General features: G+C 48.8%; 1 protein-coding gene and 1 long non-coding RNA gene across 2 annotated transcripts in view; one reads left to right on the top strand and one right to left on the bottom strand.

Moving 5' to 3' along the window:
• Nucleotides 1-3,694: 3,694 nt before the first annotated feature.
• The window catches only part of mEFTs (elongation factor Ts, mitochondrial), a 27,526-nt gene continuing 6,774 nt past the window's right edge, over nt 3,695-24,446 (top strand). Inside the window, exons 1-6 of the mRNA XM_037425032.2 lie at nt 3,695-3,897; nt 5,720-5,873; nt 17,787-17,915; nt 18,855-18,977; nt 22,835-23,048; nt 23,741-24,030. Of these exons, the coding sequence (XP_037280929.2) occupies nt 5,721-5,873; nt 17,787-17,915; nt 18,855-18,977; nt 22,835-23,048; nt 23,741-24,030 (909 nt within the window). The 5' untranslated portion in view covers nt 3,695-3,897; nt 5,720. The remainder of the gene's footprint in view (nt 3,898-5,719; nt 5,874-17,786; nt 17,916-18,854; nt 18,978-22,834; nt 23,049-23,740; nt 24,031-24,446) is intronic.
• The window catches only part of LOC142817948 (uncharacterized), a 22,670-nt gene continuing 17,723 nt past the window's right edge, over nt 19,500-24,446 (bottom strand). The window contains exon 2 of the long non-coding RNA XR_012895433.1: nt 19,500-21,287. This is a non-coding gene — a long non-coding RNA (uncharacterized LOC142817948). The remainder of the gene's footprint in view (nt 21,288-24,446) is intronic.

The following is a 24,446-nucleotide window of genomic DNA, read 5'->3' as shown; positions in this document are numbered from 1 at the left end:
TCGGCGTCTGGGCATACACTTCTGCGCCTCTACCCCCGATACGTTTACAGGCCCGGGAGCGTTCGCACGCTGTCCGTGGTCTTGCATTTGGGCCCAAAGGGGTTCGCGTAAAATGAAGCGTAACAGAGGGCAGCCAGTGGAAGGAGATGGACGTCCCGGCTGCTGCTAGGGCCCGGTACTTGGTTGCCAGGAGACTCCCCGTGAGCCCGGCACGGCGATGGTTGGCCAGTGTCTGCAGGGCTGCCTTGCTGTCACACAGGACTGCGACCGGTTGAGCGGGAACGTCCTCGGCCAGCAGGTCCGCCACCAGGTGTAGCCCTGCCAGCTCCGCAGCCGTCGAGCTCGCCAGGAAGGCAGTTGGCACTGCCTGCTGATGGCCCGGGGTGGGATGACGCAGGCGGCCGCCGCTGAACCGTCTGGCATGACGTATCCGTCGGTAAAGACCTGAAGCCGCCCTGCCAGTTGCTGCTGGAGCTTGGAGACGGCGGCCTGTTGCAGTGCTGCAGCAGGTGTTCGGCACTTGGTTACCCCGTCCAGGTGCAGGTGGACCTCAGGCGGCTGGTGGTGGGGTGGTGGAGGGGCCACCGGGACTGGCGGGTCCGGGACCATCTGGTGGTAGAGTGCACAGAGATCACCCCTCCGTGACCTCGGCTGGCTGCGAAGTCGCTCCAGGAGGGTTCTGCCGTCGGCAGCACGGTGTAGGCGGTCTATGTGCCCCAGAGCACGCTGGAGCATGTGCAGAGACAGGGGCCACTCTCCAGCCTCGGCCAGGGTCGCTGCCACGGGGGATTACCTGGGGAGCCCCAGGATGGCCCTCACTGCTCTCCTGTGATGTCCCTCCAGGTCCAGTCTCCTGGCAGGCGTCAGGTTCACCAGTGGAAAGGCGTATAGCAGGACTGAGGACGCTGAAGCCTGGTTGAGTCGAAGCGCCAGCTTGGTTGAGCAGCCGTGTCCACGCTGCTGCAGCTTGCTGATGGCTCCCTGGACTCGCCGTACTTGTGTGCAGGCGACCTTGGCAGCTGGGACCCAGGTGAGACGGTGGTCGATGGTGAGCCCCAGGTATTTCACTGTCAGCTTCCAAGGCAGGTTGCGGTTGCCCACTCTCAGCTGCTTCACGTAGCGTCGTGCTGCCGCCAGCGGGTGGATCAGCAGGGCCTCGGTCTTGGTTGCGGAGACGTTGAGTCCGATGCCACTCAGGTAGGCGGACACCACATCCAGGGCCGCCTGCAGTGACGTCCTGATTGCTGGAATGGACCGCCTCGGTCCCCGGGCCCAGAGTGCCACGTCGTCGGCGTAGACAGAGCAGCGGGCCGCGAACCTGGTGCCTGTCGGAAGAGAAGCGGGGAGCCCTGCCATCGCCAGGTTGAACAGGAAGGGGCTCAGCACGGAGCCCTGTGGTACACCTGCGGTGATGTCTCTGGGTTTGCTGGTCTCCTTGCCAACTCGAACCCGGAAGGTCCTGCCGGTCAGGAAGGCAGTCACGAAGCTGCGGAGGTACCCGTGAACGCCAAGTCGGTCCAGAGACGTCTCGACGACCTCGTGTGGGAGACTGTCAAAGGCACTCTCCACGTCCAGCAGGAGCAGCATGGCCACGTCACCACAGCTCTTGGCATCCTCAAGGGTGGCAACGACGTCGGAAATGGAATCAGCTGTGCACCGGTGGCGCCTGAAGCCAGTCAGTTGTTCCGGGAAGAACTCGAGTTGGCCAGCAATCCACTCAAGTCGCTCCAAGGCCACCTTCTCCAGCACCTTGCAGGGTGCCGAGGTGAGGGAGACTGGCCTGTACGAGGAGAGGGCCATGGCTTTCTTCCGGGGCTTCAGGATCGGGGCGACGACCGCAGTGCGCCATTACTCCGGTAGGACCCCACTGCTCCAGACGTCGTTGTAGTACTCGAGCAGGTGCTGGCGGCCAGCTCCGTCCAGGTTACGGAGCATCTGGAAGGTGACACCATCAGCTCCCGGGGCACTTCGTCTTTTCGATCCTGCAAGGGCAGCCTCCAACTCGTGTTTCCTGATGGGTTCGCATCACAGCTCTTGTACTTCTGCAGCTGTCCACCCAGGATGGTGGCAAGTGTCAGGATACTGCAGCGCAGCAAGGGGAGGTGCAGCAGGCAGCTGGGCAATATCCCTCGCAGAAAACTGGTCGGCCAGCTGTTCTGCCAGATCCGCTGCCTGGATGGAAAAGTGGACGGCCAGGGACATCACTTGGTTGAACGGCCGTGGCACCATCAGCAGGCACTTCAGCAGGCGCCAGGCCTTGGTGCCATCGGTCGATGGAGGCGCAGACGCCCACCCAGTCCTGCTTCCTGCGCGCTCGGGCGTGGCGTCTGCAGGCAGCGTCGACCTTCCGGAACACTGTCCAGAGCTCTGGTTGTCCCTTCTTCAGAGCCTGGCGTTCTGCCCGCCTCCGTGCTGCTCTCAAGGCTAGGTGCCGGATGTCTGGAACAGGCTGCCCTTGCTGCGCCTTAACAGCGACGGTTGCAGCCCGGGCACTGTCAGCCACCAGCTGCATGAGGTCCTTGTCACCGGTGGCCTGCCTGAGCAGCTGCCGGTATACCCGCCAGTCTACCACACGGTACTCTCGATCCCTGGGGGCCTTGCCTTGGTAAGGGGTGAGAAGGATGGGCAGGTGGTCCGAACCCCAGGTGTCCGGGAACGGTGTCCAGGCGTACCGGCAACCCTCCGTAGCCACGCTGAGGTCTATGGCTGTGGTGGTACTGTTGGCTCCGCGACGCAGGAAGGTGACGGCCCCTGTGCTCAGGATCACCAGGCCCAGCTGTAAGAGGACATCTCGCACCTCTCGCCCTCGTACATCGGTCCTGTGGCCGCCCCAAGCTGGATGGTGAGCGTTAACGTCTCCACACAGCAGGAAGTCCTTCCCCAGTTGGTGTGCAAGCTGCCGAAGACACCCGGGGTCCCATGGTTCCTTGGGTCTGATGTAGACGCATGCCACCGCGGTGTCAACACCGTCGAGGCGGACCCGGACGGCGCAGCACTCGAAGGGCCCTCCGGCCAGGTCGGCCACGAATACCTCCGCCTGCAGCAGGTCCCGCTTGACGTAGATGGCACAGCGAGAAGGTCCTTGTGGGTGGTTGTCGTCCAGGCAAGGGGCAGCACTGCAGTCGGTCAGGGTGCAGCTGGTCCGGCTGCTGTAGCCGACGTAGCCTGGAAGTCGGAGCTGCTCTGCCTGGGCGTAGACCTCCTGGAGTGCAAGGACGTCATAGTCGTTGTGGAGCAGGTGTTGTGCGAGGTCGTCTCTCCGTGGTCCCAGCCAGTGGGCGTTCCACTGGAGGACGCTCGGGCGTCGGGGCTGACTGACTGACTAACACGGTATGCAGTGCACGTGGAGAGGAGGCGGAAACTGTCGAACACTTGATAATGTTCTTTAAAGGGCTTCACCCTATAGTTCAGGAAGATATTGCAGAGTTTTTCAAAGCACTGGGGTTTAGGGACAGGGAGGGCAACTAGACTTTAAGCGGGTAAAATTAACTAGAAGAAGGTTATCTGATTAGTGGCTAAAGTCAAGGCACTAGTGAAAATAAACCCTTCACTGCATAGTACCAGTCCTCAACTTCACCATTTAAAGGAAAAAAAAAAGATATATCGAGTTGTTGGTTCACTAAGTATAACGGCTAGGTGGCATTAGCCGCCGCCCGACCAAAAGAGTACAGCCACATTCATCTATCCATTTATCCGATGTGCCCCCACCTTCTGTGCCCCCACTGTTTTGCCTTGTTGCGCCAGTCACCACATGCGTTTTCGATACATCGTTTCGTTTCGTGGTACACCTCACCGTTCCCGAGCCAAGTACGACTGTGCTGCGTGCTCCATCGCGTAACGAAACCGAGGGCGTCGGCGCTGTAGATCCGAACATCTTGGCACGGCGTAAAAACGCAGGTAAGGATGCATGTGCGAAGCACGTTTCTCTCAGGTTCGCTCTCTGGACTTTCGGCAAAGTTGTGCAGCGTATAGCAAAAAATTCTCCAGCGTGAACGGATGCAAAATGCTGGCCCACGTCGATCGGTGTCAAGCGTGCGCTGTCCAACCCGGATTTTTCTCAAATAGCCCGAAATTCCGCTTTCGTGACGACGGAGATCTGGCCGCACACTTAATCTCCGTACAGCGAACGTGCTTTCAGAAAGTTTCTCTTGGATATAGCGAAAGTTTGTAAACGGGTGCTGGAAGCTAAGCGAACTGCTTGTCAACTCTGCGCGCTTTAGCTTCTCATTTTTGACAGGAAAGTAGCGATCAGCTGCCGAACAGAGAAAGTTTGAACGTCTTCTAAACTAAATTATGATCGTCTTAAAACGTGCATTGCTTCACTCTTAAGGTTTAAATCTCGACAGACTCGTACGGACCAGCCGGGCTGTCGCCCTTGTCTAATCACAGAGGACAAATGATACGCTTTTATTTTATTGACTGCGATTTTAAGGTACCCAGGCATACCTTTTTTTTTTTTTTCGCGCTTGCCATGCGCGCTGCGGTGCGCTTTCTGACGTATTGCAAACAAAGCCGGTAACCTTGCGCAGGTGCTCACCTTAGACAGCTTGTGTTCTGCATTCTAAATACAGATGGGCAGATGTCTGCATAGTACTGGAAACCTGCTTCACAGCAAGTCGTGTATGTGTGTGTAGATTAGTATGAAAAAGTGCATGCAGTAGTCACTGTATGAAGGCAGGGAAGAACACATACCAATTGTGCTGTTCATTCGCCCTTGTCCTATCTCTCTCTGGCAGTTCTATGTTTTGAATCACAATCTCATTCACTATCATACTCTCCGTGAAAAGAGAACCAAGTCTTGTTGTAAAGATTTCTCTGTACGAATGCAGTGTATGCCTACTCGGCGAGCACAATGCACATATGTCTAGAAACCACTGCAGTAATACCAGTAAAAAACAAAATGTGCTGTACTTTGGTAGCATACATAGTGTACTTAGAGTGCTCTTTCTCAGTTGTAATACAACCAACATTGCCATATGCACTGTCTGCATCCTGATCAGACAGCAAGCTGTGCCTTGTTCTGGTGTAGTACTGAGAGCCTTGTTAAAACATCAGAGAACGACGAGACAATTGTTAGGCGTCAAAACATATCTAAGGCTGTCTTAGATAAAGGTTACAGGAAGACTGCCTCGCTGAACTCATGGAGGGTGACAAGATTGGCCGCTTCTAAACCGCTTGGCTTCAACCGACGCGATCGAACCAGTGAAGTGCCGTGTAATCCTTGTCTTTTATTTAATTCTGCTGTTCTCATTGATGCACATTAAAAGGCTAGAATTATTTGGGGTGCTGACATCGGACCTGTGTCTAGAACACTCATACATTGTATTTTCAAAAGTGGAGTGATATTACAGGGAATGTATCGCTATAGTGTCATGAATTAACGCAATGTGGATGTGACTGTTCATGGACATTGCTTCTCAAGTCACACAGCATAGAGGCCTGTTACAGCATTAAAGGTATGGCTTTTATCATTCCTTCTTCCTCCTCAACGTCAGTTTGTGAAAGTCCTTTTTGGATACATTATGGCCAAATGCACGTCTGATATAGAAGGTGCAAAAGAGCCAGCCTTACTGCACTCTTGATTCTGTAGTAATATGAAAGTTGTGTACCGTGCTGACTCGTCAAGTTTGGTTGTTGGAATCTGAATAAAACGAATGCTGCCATCACTGTTGTTATCTTTGCACTTGATTTTCATGCACGCGGCGTGCCCTGGTCCCAGCATGTTTGCCCAGGTGCTGACGCGATGCCTACAGACGTGTGCCTCGCTCCGAGCTGTGGAGAAAACGGCCCTCATGGAACTGCGCAAGAAGACGGGCTACACCTTCTCCAACTGCAAGAAAGCACTTGAGGCCACTGAAAATGACATCAAAAAGGTGATCAAAAGAGAGTTTTATTTCTAAGAAAATAAGAATAGAATATGTTGCGCCCCTGTCGTTTGCTTGGTCGTGCTAGTGAGGTAAAATGAAATTATGGTTAAGAAATTACTCATGATTAGGAGGAGCTGTGTAGTAGAAGAAGAATGTAAAAAAAAAAAAATCACACACACACAAAAGAAACTTGAAAAACACACTCTGTAGTTTTTGGTTGACACTTTGCGGTTTTTTTTTTTTAAGGGAGCAAAAAAAAAAACATTTTTGTTTAAGTAAGGCAAACAACTTGAGCTAGGTCACTGTTCGGTAGCAGTTCCTGTGCTATGCCTTGGAGTTAATGTCTACCTTGCATGAGAAGTATTATCATTAAGTAAAATGGTGTGTGTTGTCATGCATTTGGTGTGCATCTGTCAAAAAAAAGAAAGGTAGCTATGTTATCACATTCAAATCGCATGTCAGTCTTCACCACAGTGATTTAAATTCGTCATGACAAAAAAAAAAAAGGCATACAGGCTCAATATATTGACCATGTAAGCCACACAAGGCTCACAGACTATGCTCCAAGATCCCTGTATGATCCTGAAAGTGAAGTGTGTTCAAGAATGCAAACACTGTGCTGTTTTTGTTACCACATCTAAAGTGTCCAGCATGCTAACATAGGTGGCATAGAGTTTTATACAATAATACCTAGAGGGGAATCTGGTGCTAGTGTCTCTGCGGGCTCCTTTGGTGGTGCTTGTATTTGGTGGTACCCTCATTGGAATTAAGGGAAGTACAGGCTTCATATGGATTACGTTCTTGAGATTCGCGACGCTTTGGCTGTGTTCCAATTCTAAAACAGCATCATAGACAGTCTACGGAAAAAGCTTAGAAAAACAGCATCAAACCCATGTTGTCTGAGAAACGGAACACCTCTGGATGGCTTGTACGCGATGACACGCCACCTTGTGTCAAGAAGAGGAAGTTGAGATAAGCAAACGTAACTGTTATTTTTTTAGCTTATTTCGTGGTAAAATCTAAGAAAAATTGAATGTTACTCACATTAAGTGTCTGTAGAAGTGTCTGTCTGTGTGCAAACGACTATTCCAGCCAGATCCAAGAGATTCGCTGAGTCACCATCTTGTTTGGACTGCAAGGTAGCCTGCATCGTATTTGTCTACAGTGCCATATTCTCGAAGCTGTCTATTTTGCCGGCTATGTGAGAATTAGAGTGGGACTTACAATGGCCGTTGTCTATTTAGCCGTCTACAGTGAGTATTAGAACACACCCTTGTTTACTGTGTGCAACACATAAACAAAATTATATAAAGTTATATCTAATGAAACTTGCTTAATTTTTTGTACCCAACCATTATTGCAAAAGCTTTTTGTGACTATGAGGTAGGAGGGAAACTGAAGACAAATTTAATTACCGGGACATGCATTGCTCAGCCATTGCTTTCCAGATTTGGCATCAAAATATTGTGAATTATTCTTTACAACAGTTGAAAACAAACATGGTTGTTCCTCTCTTGAAAGTATGTCTTATCTATTTATAGTGTAGCGAAGCCTCCGAACTATGAAATGGGTCGAACACTTCAGTACCTTCTAGTGGGGCCACCCAACAAGGACGCCGCTCGCGCTGAGAGCCCGTGCTTGACTCCGGGGTAATTGTAGCGAAGCCTCCGAACTATGAAATGGGTCGAACACTTCAGTACCTTCTAGTGGGACCATGCAGCAAGACGCCGCCCAGCAAACGCTTCCTCTTGCGCCGACGCCATGTTCCGGTGTCCCCCGCATCCGCGACCCACCTGTCTTCACCGGCGCGGATGGCACCGACGTCGAGGACTGGCTCGCCATGTACGAACGCGTCAGCGTCCCCAACCATTGGGACGAGGCAGGTAAACTCGGCAACCTGGTTTTCTACCTCGCGGGTGTGGCCGGCATGTGGTATAACAACCACGCGTCTGATTTCGCAACCTGGTCCGATTTTAAGACCGCTATCACCAACGTTTTTGGCCGCCCTGCCGTTCGTAAGCTGCAAGCCGAGCAGCGCTTACGCGAACGCGCTCAGCAGGCCGGTGAATCATTCACCAGTTACATTGAAGACGTCCTAGACCTATGCAAGAAATCCAACGACAGCATGTCCGAATCAGACAAGATCCGGAACGTCATGAAGGGCATTGCCGATGATGCCTTCACGATGCTGCTTGCCAAAAACCCAGGCACAGTAGCTGAGGTCATCACGCTGTGCCAGAGCTACGAGGAGCTCCGCCGGCAGCGTTCGATGACCCGTCGCTCCACACCACGAGATGCAGGGCTTGCAGGCTTGGAGGCGAGCTGTGACCAGGTGGCACTGCTGGCAGACCTCAAGTCCTTCATACGGGAGGAAATCGCACGGCAGTTCTCTCTCCTGCCCTTTGCCCACCCACCGGCTGCTCAACAATCGGCAACTACCATTTTCCCCCCCATCCGCCGAGCGATTGAGCAGGAAATAGCGGAGGTCATGCCTGCGTACCACCCACAACAGCTTCCGGCTCCTGTACCCCCAAGTTACGCCCAAGTGGTCGCCAGGCCGCCTCCAGTCGTTCAAGCGCCCGCCCCACTGACTTACGCCGAAGCTGCCGCACGACCTCCATCCTTTGCAGCGGGTATGCCGGCTACGTATGTTGACGTGACCTCTCAGACTCAGCTCCAGCACCCCCTGCAGCCTTTCCAGCCACCGTTCCGTCCATCGGCTCTTGCGTCATGGACAAGACCTACCCCGGCGAACCGATGGCGCACATCCGACAACCGGCCCATTTGCTTTGCCTGCGGTTACGCCGGCCACGTAGCACGTTATTGCACTCGCGTACAGACGCCCCATATCTCGTCGCCTGTTGCTGGCCAGATCAGGCGTACCTATCACGAGGAAACGCCGTCTATGCCACAGCCAACTCGCCTAGCTTCATCTTCTCGTAGGTCACCGTCTCCACGACGTCGTTCCCCGTCCCCCATGCGGCCAAGTTCAGCTGCTCACGAGCGGGAAAACTAGTCGTCGCAGTCCCCGAGGCAAGGACTGCGATGCTATCGCATTGTGAAAGCCCTCAGAGCCGCCCATCTAATGTCATTGACGTGCTTGTGGACGGTGTTCACGCATCTGCTCTTATTGACACAGGAGCTGCAGTATCCGTTATAGACGAAAAATTTTGCCGCTTGCTTCGTAAAGTGACGACGCCAATTTCTGGATTGTCCCTTCGTACCGCCGGTTTGCATCGTATCCATCCTACAGCAGGGTGCACAGCTCGCGTTGTCGTTCAGGACGTTCTGTATGTCGCCCAATTCATCATCATTCCCGCATGCTCTCATGACGTCATCCTGGGGTGGGATTTTCTCTCCCGCAACGACGCCATCATCCATTGTGCCGCCGCCGAAATTGAACTCTCCCCCTTCTCGCATTTGACGCTGGAAGACAGTTCTTCGAAAGTGAGCAAGATTCTCGTGAAAGACGATACCATAGTGCCTCCAAGCTCCACGATGGGTGTATCTGTCTACTGCGCTGGACTCTCCGACACAATTGCACTCGTTTCGCCATCCGACCGTGCTTGCCGAAGGAAAGGGTTGCTAGTACCTTTCGCGACCGTGCAAATCACCCAGGGCAACGCCTCTATTTTCGTGACCAACCCATCTCCGTACACTGTTACCTTGGTTCGAGGGGAATGTCTCGGCAGAGCGGAACCAGTGGATAACGCACAAGTCCTGGACGTACCTGATGACTCGCGTTGTCCCAATTTGCGTACCATCAGTGCTGTTTCCACTTCTGATTCATCATCTCCTGATGTATTTGGCCCTTACATTGATGACAACCTCACGTCGGTACAGCGTTCCCAGCTTCTGAACCTGTTGCGAGAATATCGTTCTTCTTTCGATGTCGGGCGAAGTTCTCTCGGTCGTGCGTCCGCTGTTACGCATCGTATCGACACTGGTGCCCATCCACCATTACGGCAACGTCCCTACCGCGTGTCGCCTGCTGAACGTCGGGAAATTAACGAGCAGGTTGATGATATGCTCAGACGCGACGTTATTCGGCCCTCGGACAGTCCATGGGCGTCTCCTGTTGTTCTTGTTGCGAAGAAAGATGGTTCTGCGCGGTTCTGTGTGGACTACAGACGGCTCAATAAAATCACTCGCAAGGATGTTTACCCACTGCCGCGCATCGATGACGCAATTGACAGCCTTCACGGAGCCGAATTTTTTTCTTCTCTCGATCTGCGCTCGGGGTACTGGCAAGTACCCATGGCTGATGACGCTCGACCGAAGACTGCGTTCATCACACCCGACGGCTTGTACGAATTCAACGTCATGCCGTTTGGTCTATGTAATGCACCTGCGACCTTTGAGCGCATGATGGACACCGTGCTGCGCAACTTGAAATGGCACACGTGCTTGTGTTACCTCGATGACGTTGTTGTGTTCGCTCCAGATTTCTCTACGCAACTCCAACGTCTGAAAGAAGTTTTTGCACGTGTCAGCAATGCCGGCTTGCAACTAAATCTGAAGAAGTGCCGCTTTGCAGCACGGCAACTCACCATCCTTGGGTACGTCGTGTCCAAGGATGGCATCCTTCCTGACCCAGCCAAGCTTCGGGCCGTGGCCGAATTCCCCAAACCTGCGTCCGTCAAAGAACTGCGTAGTTTCGTGGGCCTGTGCTCATACTTCCGACGCTTCATAAGAAACTTTGCCACGATCATATCACCGCTGACTAAGCTCCTTGGAAGTAACGGGTCCCTCAATTCGTGGTCGTCTGAGTGCGACGACGCGTTCGCGAAGCTCCGCCATGTGTTGACGTCTCCTCCCATTCTACGCCACTACGACCCTACGGCACCGACGGAGGTGCACACAGACGCCAGCGGTGTAGGCCTCGGCGCTGTCCTGGCGCAGCGCAAACCCGGATTCCCTGAATATGTCGTAGCATATGCAAGCCGTACGCTCACGAGAGCTGAGACAAACTACACCGTCACGGAGAAAGAGTGCCTGGCGATCGTCTGGGCTCTTACAAAGTTTCGACCGTATTTGTATGGTCGCCCATTCGATGTCGTCACCGACCATCATGCACTATGCTGGCTTTCATCATTGAAGGATCCCTCAGGCGTCTCGCCCGTTGGGCTCTTCGTTTACAAGACTACGACATCCGCGTGCTGTACCGCAACGGACGCCAGCATGCTGACGCCGACGCCCTCTCGCGCTCCCCTCTGCCTGAAGGTGATGTGCTCTGCTCAGTATCCTCGGCTGCTGTTTCTGCCGTTGACGTTGACATAATCGCTACCGAACAGCGAAAGGATAATTGGATCGGCCCACTGATCGACTTGCTCTCTGATCCATCCGCAACGCCATCCACGCGTGCATTGCGTCGTCAAGCTCGCCATTTCGCCATTCGTGACGGCCTTCTACACCGACGCAATTACGACGCCGACGGCCGGCAGTGGTTACTCGTGATACCCCGCAGTCTGCGGTCAGAGATATGTGAATCCTTCCATTCTGATCCGCAATGCGCGCACTCTGGGGTATTCAAAACCTACCATCGCATTCGACAACGCTACTTCTGGCGCGGGATGTACCGCTATGTGCAGCAGTTCGTTCGCTCTTGCCTCACTTGCCAACGCCGTAAACCGTCAGCTCACATGTCGCACGCCAGTCTACAACCGTTACCTTGCCCTGACCGTCCCTTTGGGCGCGTAGGTATCGATTTGTATGGACCACTTCCTCTGACGTCGGCTGGTAACCGCTGGGCCATCGTTGCCGTTGACCATTTAACGCGATACGCCGAAACCGCCGCTCTCCCTGCGGCTGCTGCGCGCGATGTTGCGTCCTTCCTGCTGCATCGATTTATACTGCGCCACGGACCACCCCAAGAGCTTCTCAGCGATCGAGGCCGTGTCTTCTTGTCGGAAGTCATCGAAGCCATTCTGACGGAGTGCCATTCTGTCCACCGCAAAACTACTGCTTACCACCCACAGACGAATGGCCTCACCGAACGCTTTAACCGCACCCTCGGCGACATGCTTTCTATGTACGTCGCTGCCAACCACACTAATTGGGATAATATACTGCCCTTCGTCACCTACGCCTACAACACCGCCCCTCAGAGCACGACTGGTTTTTCACCTTTCTACTTGCTGTACGGAAGGCACCCGTCGCACACCATGGACACGATACTCCCGTACACGCCGGATCCATCTGAGTGTACACCTATTTCCGAGACAGCCAGGCTTGCTGAAGAGTGTCGCGAGCTTGCCAAGACTTTTACGACGCAAGAGCAAGAGCGGCAGAAGAGTATCCGTGATGGCTCCACCACTTCTGAGCCCACGTTCCTTCCTGGTGCGCTTGTATGGCTCTCGATCCCGACCTCTGCCGCTGGCCTCTCTTCCAAACTACGTCCCAAATACGAAGGCCCCTACCGTGTCATCGAGCGCACCTCACCCGTCAACTATCTGATCGAACCCGTTGAACAATCTTCGGACATGCGCCGCCGTGGGCGAGACATCGTCAACGTGGAGCGCCTGAAGGCTTATTATGACCCGCTTATAATTACAAGCTGTTAGGTCGCCAGGCGGCTCCCTCTTCGACCCCGGGGTAATTGTAGCGAAGCCTCCGAACTATGAAATGGGTCGAACACTTCAGTACCTTCTAGTGGGGCCACCCAACAAGGACGCCGCTTGCGCTGAGAGCCCGTGCTTGGCCGTTCCGTTACTGTCGCCATTGTGCTTGCTCGCTGTGGGCCGGCTAATAAACGCCTTAACAATAGAAATAACAGTACAGTAATAAGTGAGAAACACGCTAACGTTTCGTCTGCCGTGATGCAAGGTGCAGCTCACCGAGTGGTCTGCCCCCGACTCATCTCTCGTTTCGTTGTAAAGTCATCGTTTGCAGTCGACTTGAACGAGTTTTGACAGGAAGCAATTATGGAAAAACGTCAGCTCGATGCAATATCTTGCAATAGCATGGGACGCTGCATCTATATGCAGCGGTGAGTGGACAACCCTTTGACTAAACTGCGAAATACAACTTGTAAAGCTCCAACGTCGCAGCAAATAAAAAAATCTAGTGGTCTTCAGCCTATTTGAATAATAAAGGCGCTGCTTCAGTGCTTTCCACTTCATCCCACGCTGTGCAAAAAACGAAACTGAAACTGTAGAAAAAGGTTTGGGTGCAGTTCGGGAGTTAACGCAATCTAATCTGAAGCCTGTACTTCCCGTAATTTCCTATGGGGGTACATGATCATAGCACCAGATTGCCCTCTGGGTATTATTGTATGAAACTCTATGGTAGGTGGTATAGCTGAGACAGCATCATAGAGAGCTCGCAGTTGATTTTATGAAAAGAGCCCTATCATATTGCTCACACTACTTTATGCTCCTGTACATATATTGCTCGATGAAATAAAGCTGACCATTTTTTTTGTTTTAGTCCTTTGAAATGCTTCATTTAAAGACTGATAATTTCTTTTCCTCCAGGGAACAAAGTTGTAAAATTAATGTGCTAAAGTGTTGATACATGATTACATCCTCTGTTCTGCCACCATAGCAGATTTTCTATTTTTGTGCATTGCTGCGCGTTTCCTTTTGTGTTTGTGAGCTTTGTAGCAGATGTAGGTGTCTTGGTAAGTCTCTTTAAACCAAGCATTAAGTCACTATAACTCTATTTGTTTTGATACAGTAGGAATGCACGGAGCCAATACGTGATGATCTTGAAGTTTTCCAGCTTATAAGAAAGCTTATCTTGAGAAAAATTGTCTAAAGGTCAAGCTCGAACCCTTACAGGTTCGAGCTTGTAAACCTTTTTTCATGTGTGTACATTGTGACTGTAGCACCTGCTGTTTTTTTACCATCATAATTTCATCACTTATCTGAACAGCAGAGGGCTGTTTTGAGGCATGTGCTATTCTCACCAGGTGTGTTATTCTCAAAGTGTGAAACATGCCGATAGTAAAAGCATGCGTTTCCACAGTTAGCAGTACGCCTAAAACAAGCATTGCTTTTCCCAGACTGCTGATAACAAGGTTAAAAACCAAGCAAGGGTCACTGGAGGCAGCTTGTTTATGTTAAAAAGAAAAAAAGAAAGTATGGATGAGCTCAGGGTTTGTAGTCTTCGGTAGTTCACCATAACCGTTTATTTGCAGCCCCAATGTTCCTCTCTGTAATGCTAACTCTCGTGCGTAGAATCATTCAACCTAGATTGTATTGAGATGGTGTTTACATGTGCTTGTGCAAAAAGCTCCCAGATAGAGTGCAGAGCTCTTTAAAGAAACCTTGAATCAACCCATAATACTAATGGTTGGAGAAATATTACTATGTGTCAGTTTTACTGTGAAAATCTTGTTGCTCACAATTAAGAACTTGGAGGATTTGCACTTTTGTTACTGCCTCAATTTTTTTCACCTTTGTGGTAGTGTTATATTTATCATGGGTTTTTATATAATATTTTATTCTGTTTTCATTTCTTATCATCTGGCACAGCTTTAGTGTCAGGTCACGAAGCAGGCATTTCTACTGAAAAATACGCAGTCACATGACTCTTTTCATGAAAGCCAAAGCACAAAAGGAGTTGTATATTTTTTATTTCTTTCAGTTCTGTTTATATTTTGCGGTATTTAGTAAGGTCATCATGGTTTTGGCTTCAGATGGTCCTTTAATACTGTCAATGTCAGAGACAGTAAGGGTGTCTTGACACTGCACAATACTATGTGCAAGAGGAACCTCAAATGTCTGCTTTTGACCCGACTTGCATGCCATGCTGGCACATGTCGATTGCACTGTGCACTTACTACCCTCACAAGCTCTAAGACTGCGCAGAATTAAGTACCATCTCTTTACATAATGTCTGTTAAAAAAAAAAAACGGAAATTGTGAAGCACATGCTTCGTGTTTCAACTGCTGTTCCTTAACTGTGTGTTGCAGTGCTCCACGGGAAGTTATTTGAACTTTCTTTTTCTTTAATATTTTGTCTTGGGCAAGTGTGATGATGCACTAACCTTGCGCAAAGGCTATGCTATCCTTGAGCAAGTTTATGCAGAAATTGAATGAGTCACCCTAGAATAACGTGGTATACACAAAAACCTGATAGCTAGTAGGTTTTCATGTGTTGCTCACGTACAAGTTGCACTTCATATATCTCAAGAATCGTAGCATTATTGATCGACTAACTTAAGTGAGTAGCAGTTGTAACTTCACAGACTAACAAAACACAAAACTAGGGTGGATAATGCTGAACCTGCATTAGGAGAAGTAGTGATTGTTTGAACAAGATAGGCAGCTGAAGTGAAATATAGATAAATGATGGAAAGACAAAAAGCCCTACCTTTTGAAGTAGTGATACCTTGACATGTGAGCTTTTGTTATTTAACAATTGCTGAGCAAATGGAAAATTAGTGACTGAGTAGGCATCAGTACAATCTTTCATTGAGATGCTCTGATCATGCATCACGTAAATGACCCACATTGATACCATATTGCTTGTTGCTCATCATCATCAGAAGGTTCTAAATCACCTGAAAGAAATTAAGAGATGTTTACAAATGTCTGTGTCATGTGGGAAATTATATTGCGAGGAACATCCTTGTTTTTGTTTGTATAGTTGAGAGAAAAGAAGGTGTGCTCACACACGAATATAATATTCTTCACTGTAAGTCCTTATGCTTCATGCTTAACTCTTTCATTACCACGCCTATTCAAATCGATCTCCGGTGATGGACGCTTTCAATCGTCAATTTTGGCATGTTGAATATGTTTCTAGTGCACCCAGCACTTTATAGTAGTTGGTTTAGCCACTCAGCCTTAAGAATCAATTTGAATTGGCCCATTTTGGCAACATAGTGATTTCTGACTGACCTTTGTGCGAACCAATGTGTGTGTGTGTTGTGCGGGAGATGTATTTGGCTGCTAACTTGACAGAAGTGCGTGTCCGTTATGGTTATGCATAACATCAAGGTTCTCTAATCATTACAGCTTTTTAAAGTCAAATATCAAATTGAGTGTCAGTTTTGCAGTGTGACAGTGTTGAACAGTAATAATTGCCAGAAATTTATGCCAGTTATTCGATAGAGAGCTGTTGCTAGGAGTCGGGTAAAATTTATTTCACAAAAAATATTCTTGAAGGTCCACTGCATGTCTCAAGTGTAAAGGGGGCCTTCTCAGTCAGTTTTCAGCAGCTTTGGTTTTGCTTGTATTGTTATATCGGACACAAGGGTGCCGCAGCTAGTGCCACTAGTCGGTTCTATGTCATCGTCACACACGCATGAGTGCATATCTGCACTGAAAAAAACATGCACCGCTCAAAACTGTCTTGCAATCACACCTGAATTCAGTGAAGACGAGCTTAGAATTCGATGATGACAGCACCTCAGCTTCAAGTTTGATGGCGACGATGTTTTGTGTCAGCCTGAGACATTGAGGTTTGTTTTATTTACGGCTTCAAGTTGTCTCCTCCGCCGCAAGTGTGTAGCTGCTGACCTTTGTGCACAATCTTATGGCTACTGTGTTTACATATGAGGCCCACACCTAGAGAGGGTGCGATGTGCTGGCGCCGGCTGCAGAGGTTTTCATCTCGACAAGAAGGCCACCAGAGAACACCTTGGCCCGTAATGCGAAGCAGCACGAAATGTTTTAGAACTGCTTGTGATGTTGTTTTTTGTTTAATACGATGTGAAAAATGCAAAGAAATTTGATTGGATGCATATATTGGAGGAGGAGGAGGAGGAATAAATGAGGAAGGACAGGCAGCAATTGGAATGCCAACTTATGCCAAGGGAGGTGGCTCATGGAGAGAGGGGACGTTAGACGAAATAGAGAAATTTAGTGGACGTCTGGTGTATAGAGGGATTATTCACTTCACGGCATCCATCCCATAATGGAACATCTTTAGGCTCCTATCGCAAAAAGAAAACAAATTTACTGAGAAAAGTGTACGAGTTCACTTGTGTCGCACTAAAAACCATGCATTGTTTCACCGCATGACACAAGCAATGAAGCAGCACTTCGATTCCGATTTTCTTTGTCTATGTGAATAGAAGCATTTTCTACATAAGTTATTTTTTATACTGTTCCTGGGTGATTTGTCTTCAAAAGGTGTATTTTGAATTCTCTTTACTTTCAATATTTTTGCATCTAAAGTGTCTTTTATTGCACGGTTTACCAGCTGGCTTTATTATGTTGGTTTTTATTGGCGCAAGGGCCATGTTTGGCAAAAAAGCACCAATTTTTTACCAGCTGGCGACCAGAAATCATGCACTTTTCACGTTTTTATTAGTTTCAAAATATTTTTTTGCTCTACAACATATATTTTTTTGGAAACGGCATTATATTGTGCAAAATTTGGTATGCTGCACTGCGTTCTAGAGTACTTTTCAAACTGGCAAAAACTGCATTCCTGAGACATATGAACAATAGCCATTTTCGCATGGTAACGAAAGAATTAAGTTATACAGACTGCTATGTGGTATGAAGGGGTAGGCACATGTAGCAAATACCTTTTTCCTATTGCACATAGGCTCGTTTCATCAGCATTCATAATTGTCTTTCGTTGTGATTTTGCGGTGTTACTTCGGGTTTGTGTATCAGACACAACCACAACAGTATTGGTCAATGAACTGCAGAGTTGGACTGTCATGCTTGGCAGGGAACTATTTGCAATCGCATTTCCCTCCATTGATGCTTACCAGCCCTGCTCCATTATGGTGCACCTTCCTTTTTTGCAAAAACTATTCTCCTTTTAAATTCTGCAGACCATGTTTCACTTAGTAATGGCAAAAGATTGCCCACACATATTCTCAGAATCTTGTTCTTGAAACAATGCGTAATAAAGCTACTGCTAAAGAGAGGCGCATGTGTTTGTGCCATTACATTCTTTGTGGTCATAGTGCATATGGTGAAATCGACTGTGAAGCTCTGGGGTGTGACGCAGGCAGAGAAGTGGCTGACCGACGAGGCCAAGAAGCACGGATGGGCTAAGTCAGAGCAGATGCAAGGCCGCCAGACCAAGCAGGGACTCATTGCCATAAATGTGGACGGGCCCTTTGCAGCCTTGGCCGAGGTAATTAGTTCCATCCGCTCTGCGCTTGACCATCGCTTCAACGTAACCATTCTAGTAGCCTGTTAAACCAAAAAGTTCACATTTTTATGTCGAAGTGTTCGCAAGAAAGGCCACAGAAAACGATGAAGAGAAATTTGGAAAGCACTTTGCATACTCTGGCTACACCATTGTGTATTTTGATCTCAGCTGTGGCAGCAGCGCCTTGATGGAAGAAAAATGCTAGTGACATGTGTACTGTGCCATGTCAGTGAATACTAAAGAACCCAACTGGTCTGAATCCAGAGCTTTCTGCAAGATGCTGTTCAGGTTCACATGATGCTAAATTGGCCAAACTGGCCAATGTTAGTAGAATAACCTGCCGAGAGAGTATGCATACTCACTAGAAGGCACTGCTGCCTGTCGTCAAGCCTAGCACTGCAAAGAGAAATGTGGTTGTTGCCTTCTCTTTGCTGAGTGCAGTGCATTTGGTTAATTCGCATAGAAACCTCCGCACGTCCTGTCTCCCTACAAAGCTGTGATATTAGCTGTTTCTGAGGAAGCATGACAGCCTGTGCAATGACTCATGTTATGTGGTGATTTCAGTGAGAGTCCTATCTCTGAGCTGTTAACTTGTCTTTTGTTTTTATTTTCTGCTGAACGAGCGTTTCGTGTATATTGCATTCCCCACCATAAACCAGTGGTTGCCAGTTCAGCACTTTGTCTGTCATGCTCTCTTCGTTCTTTCTCAAGTGCCGTTTGTTCCTGTCCTAACAATGTAACGACCAGCTCAGTTTGGCACACCCCCGTCGTTTATTTTAGCATTTAGGTGTCACACCTAGCATCATAGTGATTGAGTGGTTTATATGTTTAGTGCAGTTTCTTGTGCTGAAAGAGGGTGTGAAAGTGCCGCCATTTTTTGTCCCTCTCACAGCAACACTTGCGTGACCTCTGTTTGTGCAGGTGAACTGCGAGACGGACTTTGTGGCTCGGACTCCAGAATTCCAGAAGTTTGTGGAACAGCTGGTGCGGTCGTGTACCAGCCATGCCAAGAAGTTGCCTTCTCTGGAGACTGCTATCATGAAAGTGAGTGGCTTGGATAACTTCAGTGTATCGCTACTTCTAAACAGAAAGGCGGTATACCAATCAATTGTAGCAAATTCAACACGTAGGGCATATGGCGATGTGTCACTGTATATAAAATTTAGAATAAAAGGGGATGGCATGCCAGTATTTGAGCAATTATTAATGCAGACACGCAAGTTCAAACCGCGACTTATTAATGCAAACAAATATGCAATTAGTTTTTAGCTGTAACTTCCAGATTTTAAAATATTGACTGTTCCATAAACTTACATTCTGCCCACAGTTTAGACAGCTTTCTCATAAAAGATTGCTGCAAGTAAGATATGGCAGTGTTCTGTAAAGAACAGAGGGTGCAAGGAAACTATAATTTTATTTTTAGCTTCATTGGTTCAAGAGTTATGGGCTTAACAAGTAGACTCATCATAAATCTGAAACTGCAGCTTAAATATGTGGGGCCTCGATTTGGCGAGCGAACCGTCACGCCACGCTCTTGGAGTGAACGGACACAGCAGACGCGGTCGGTACAAACCAAAGAACAGTACACATTTATTTATCTAATTTCGGAACCACGATATTGTCCGCCGAATCGATACATCAATCGTTATCAACACGCTACCATACAAACAACATAACACAATAACACGACAAACACATCATAACATGACAAAACACAATAACACACCCGAGGCGGCATTGCCAACGCATGACTTACCACGAGGGCCCCCTACGCGCGGACCGCAGTACCACGCGCCGAGGACCCACGCTAGAGACAATCGTTCGCGGCAACCGCCATGCGTCGAAGAGACTCGCTCAACTCTCGCCCACCACCAATGCTTGCTTTCCGCCAGGGGTCACCGCCGGCGCTACCACTGTAACAGCCATGATGATAGTGGTGCTCAACGCAAACACAATGCCGTCTATCGGCTGGTGGTTGTAACCAGAAACGCAGCTTTTGGGCGAGACACGTGCGCCACGCGGCACAAACGCTTTTACAGGTGGTGTCAGCACCCCCTCAAATATATCACTAAGGAAATCACTGTTTTTAATGAAATGATCATAATGTTTTGGTCTTGTTGCACTCATCAATGTATAAGCTTTCAAATGCTGCAGGAGTTATCAAAATCCAACCTCTAGATCAAAAGACACCGTGGGCAATGGCCTCGGCCTTGACGAAAAATGTTGTTTTGAGGAAACGAGAAAAGAAGTTTAGAGGCAGGGTGAGCATGTATATTCAACAGGTAAGGGTTTAAATCAGTGCAGTAATGATGCTAGAAGCCACCAGGAGTGTAGTCATCATTCTTTGAGCGCTTTCTTTTCATTGCATGCCAGATGTTTCCATAGTTCAGATCGACATACAGCGTTCTGACGGGGCTTGCGCAGTCATCTGTAACATGCGCGGCAGCCTTCTACGAAACAGAAATTATTCCCACTTTCAAGTAATCTTTATATCTCTTTGCATCTCCGTGAAACATTCAGGGTGAAAGTAAAAATGCAATTCAACGCAGTTTGTTCGTTTGCTGTGCCGCGCGAATCGCGCACACGCTAATATCGAACAGGCCGCACCCTGCTGTCCCCCCCTCTCCTCTCCTTAGCTCTCGGCGACCTCCGTACAAGTTTCAGTTCCCCGCACTGATCACACATCAGCACAAGTTTCGTGGCGATGCCATATATGCGATCTTTATCGGAAATGCTACCAGGCCCGCCACACACACCACACTTCATACACTGAAGCAGCTTATGAAGGTGAACGGCGTTCCAGTAGTCGCGGTTGCTTCCAAGTCTCAAAAAACAGACCGCTCACGTCGTGAGGCTGACGTCAACAAAACATCCCCTTGAATTTCACTCGCACGACACGCAAGGGCCACTTTTTCAGCGTCAAAAACCAGGGGAGTGCCAATGCGCAGATCTTGCGTGTGATCATTGGCCCCGGCTATCGCGCACGTGATTGCAAGAGCCGCGTTCGTGATAGCGTTGGCACAGCCAGCCTTTTCCATGTTCTCGGCGGCGGAGGGTTTTGCTGATAAGACGCTGCATGCTCTCGGACGCCGTTTTCACTTATTTCCGAACACATGAGCAGTATGGAACTTTCGATGACTGTCTGCCATCGCACCGGTCGCACAGCCGTCGCGTAGGCCTCGTCACAAAATGGCAGATTTCACACCTCTATCTTGCAGACGAATCCCTTGACATCCAATAGGGAACCAGAAACTGCCCCACGTGATAGAAATGCACCAATGATGTGCGAGTATTTCGGTTTTTTTTTTTGTGTGTGATAGCAGCGTTGTTGCTAGATGAAAAGCGTTCTTCCACCTGGAACAGACAAAAGAATGCAGTTATCAAATGAAACTAAAATGACCGGGCTACTAAGCGTGGTTCTCAGGTGTCACGGCGTCGAAAATGACTGTTTTTGAGGTGGTTTGCGAGGGAAAATGGTCACGAAACTGACTTTGAGACCGAATTACTCGACAAATACGCATTACATGGCGATAGCATTTTAGAAACACCTTCTTCAGGACCTATAGATTATTTTAAAAAATACTTCAAAATATCGATTTTTCTGAAATCTTTAGGCCTTCAAGACCCATGTCTTCTTTTAACAGTAACTGACTGGATTCCCAGAGAAGGCAAAAAGGTTAGGGGGAAACAGAAAGTTAGGTGGGCAGATGAGATTAGGAAGTCTGCGGGTATAAAGTGGCAGGAGCAAGCACAGGATCCAGTTGACTGGCGAAATATGGAAGAGGCCGTTGTGCTGCAGTGGACGTAGTCAGGCTGATGATGACGATGACTACGAGCCATCCATTACTGTAATCAGTTTCCTGCTGACATTGCAGGTATTACTAATCAGAACGAATTTCTAAACCGTCTGAAGTGTCCCTAACTAAAGGGGTACTGACACAAAATTTTGCAGCCGAGATAGCCAGCGGGATCGATTCCCATGAACACGCGTATATCATCTGCAAAATATTAACAGCAAATATAGCTTGGAAGGTATTTTAAATTAATTTTGAAGTTTGCGTGAGTGATCGACTTCATCACGCTATTGACACCCTTCAAAGGGACCCTTGGGGACCCCCCACTTCCTCACGTAACCTTGCTGCGGCAAGTTATGATGACGTCATAGCCGCCACTTTTTTTTTGGCTGCGGGTTGCTCCAGCTGACCATTACTCGGCAGCTGCTTGCGAGTCCGTGGCCACAGCACAAGGGTTTAAAGTTTTGAGCTTTATGACATTTAAGTCCCGTTTTCTGTTCGAAAAAATTCTTGATACTGAACCTCGTGGAAGTGCATCGCAAGTGAATCACGCTGTGTTATCCATAGTTCTGTCCCCCCATGTAATGCCTTCGGGCCTTTAGTGTAGTTGAATAAATAAATTAAATTTGTTTGCCAAAAAACAATATAATAAGCACCCGCGACGACGCCAGTGCTCTATGCGGTGTTGAGCAGCTTGCGAGAAACAATTGCAGACACAATATCGTTGCAATTTGGTGGTTTCTACTGCTTCTCACAGATGGCGCTACGATTAGCAGGTCCTTGCAAAATTGTCTTATGGCAGGCAAATGAGTTCTGCGGATATTCGCAAGGTGGCTGAAGGGTTAAGAAAGGGAAACTAGACAACCACACGTTTGTGGCTAGAAGCCACAAGGAAAAGGAAATCCATTTTGATTTCTCGTAAAAAAAAGCCTCTTAGTCGTCGAAAAATTCATCTTGATCTGGGTATCACACCTGCCAACGCCTTTCCGGGAGCAGTCAGATATATGGATTTCGGAACACAGTTTTTCAACTTATATGATTGAAAAACTAGGGAAATCTGCAATGTGTACATGTGGTTTTGTTACAAGGCATGTTGCGTGTCACCAGGTGAGGCTGGGCACCAAGGAGCTGGAGAAGCTGCGGATCAAAGATGGCCACACGGTCGAGGAAGCTCGGGCACTGGCCGTAGGCAAGCTGGGCGAGCAGCTGGCCGTTCGACGAGCCCTGTGTCTTCGAGGCGAGGCGGGAACCACGCTACTCGCAGGCTACTGCCACCCACAGAACAACAACGTTGGCGAATCAAAGAAGTACCCATGCTTTGGTGAGCCACGCAGTAAAATCCTGTCAAACGGACTGGGAAAATAGATTTGGTTTGACAGGAGTTCTGTCGACTGAAAAAGGTGTACAGTTGTCAGTAAACTTAGCGCAAACACGGGAGCAAATGCCGCACTGTGGTTTCAGCTATGCCAGCTTATACCTACACGAAGCACCGCACATGCACAGTTCATTCACAGTATGGTTATTTCACTACCGAGCGTCGCGACTCCGGTGTGCACTTTTGACAAAGGCACTCACCATTGGTGTGATGTGCTGGATAGTAATATTGAGTTGAAACTTGTTAAGGTTAGCTTGATGACCAGCTGTTAAAATGGGGCTGGGGCAACTTTCTTTGGTAAATCAGTTTTTTGGAATCTTGGAAAATGCAAAAAGGGCTATAAAGTTAGAAATTGAGAACCACCTTTTTGTAGCACAAAGCTTCAAGGGGAAAGAAAAGATTAGTCGACACGTGCTTCGTCCCGGTCAGGGTTTAAGCACTGGACCTGGTGTTAATGGAGTGGCTGTCTTTTCTCTTTACCAGCTGAGCTAACTTGGACTCTAACAATCTACATTGCAAAAGCAAACCAAACAACAATTTGGAGCATGTGGACACTTAATATGGTGATAGTGAAAGTCTACGGGACTGTTTGATTGTTGTTGATGATGTTTTGATGCATACTTCTGCGGTACTTGCAGGTCGGTACGGTGCCCTTGTGGCGTACCGGGACCTCGGTGACAGTCCGCTAAGCGAAGAGGAGATAGAGGAACTGGGGCGCAAGCTGTGCCAGCAGGTAGTAGCACTGAACCCAAAGTCTATTGGCTTGCTGGACGACTACCTGTTGTTCGAGAGGGAGGAGGAGAAGAGGATGAAGGAAAAGGAAGCCAAGCAGGAGGAGGACGACAAGAAAGAGTTGGAAGGGAAGCCAGAAGCCAGCCAGGCAGCCGAAGACGACGCGGCAGCACCCGAGGAGAAACAGGAAGAACAGGTGAGTTGACGAAAGACCTTCTGCTTGCCGATTTTGCTTTGGCTTTTCTAGAGTATGCAAGGCAACACCATTGACTCAAGGGCAAAATCACCACTGCTTCGTGTAGAGTTTTAAACACTTTTTCAGTTAAAAGTGAGCATTTTCAAACACTGTCTACAAGTAGTTTGAAAGTGCACCTAAGTTCACAGCCTGTTTGCGCAGACATACTTGAAGTACTACACTACAAAAAAACCCAGGATAAATCACTTTGCCTGTCAAAATCTTAGGTCATTTTGTGCATCAGCAAACACTGCTGACCCTGCAGTGATGAAAAGTGCTCAAAGGACTAGTTAGTTTTTGGTGATTAAATGAAAAAAAACAACATAAGAAAGCTAAAGTTTTGCCTGAGTGGAATGCAATAGTGCCTCAACCATAGC

This window comes from Rhipicephalus microplus, chromosome 5 (assembly GCF_043290135.1).
Source record: "Rhipicephalus microplus isolate Deutch F79 chromosome 5, USDA_Rmic, whole genome shotgun sequence".
Taxonomy (NCBI): domain Eukaryota; kingdom Metazoa; phylum Arthropoda; class Arachnida; order Ixodida; family Ixodidae; genus Rhipicephalus; species Rhipicephalus microplus.
This window is presented reverse-complemented; position numbering and strand designations above follow the sequence as displayed.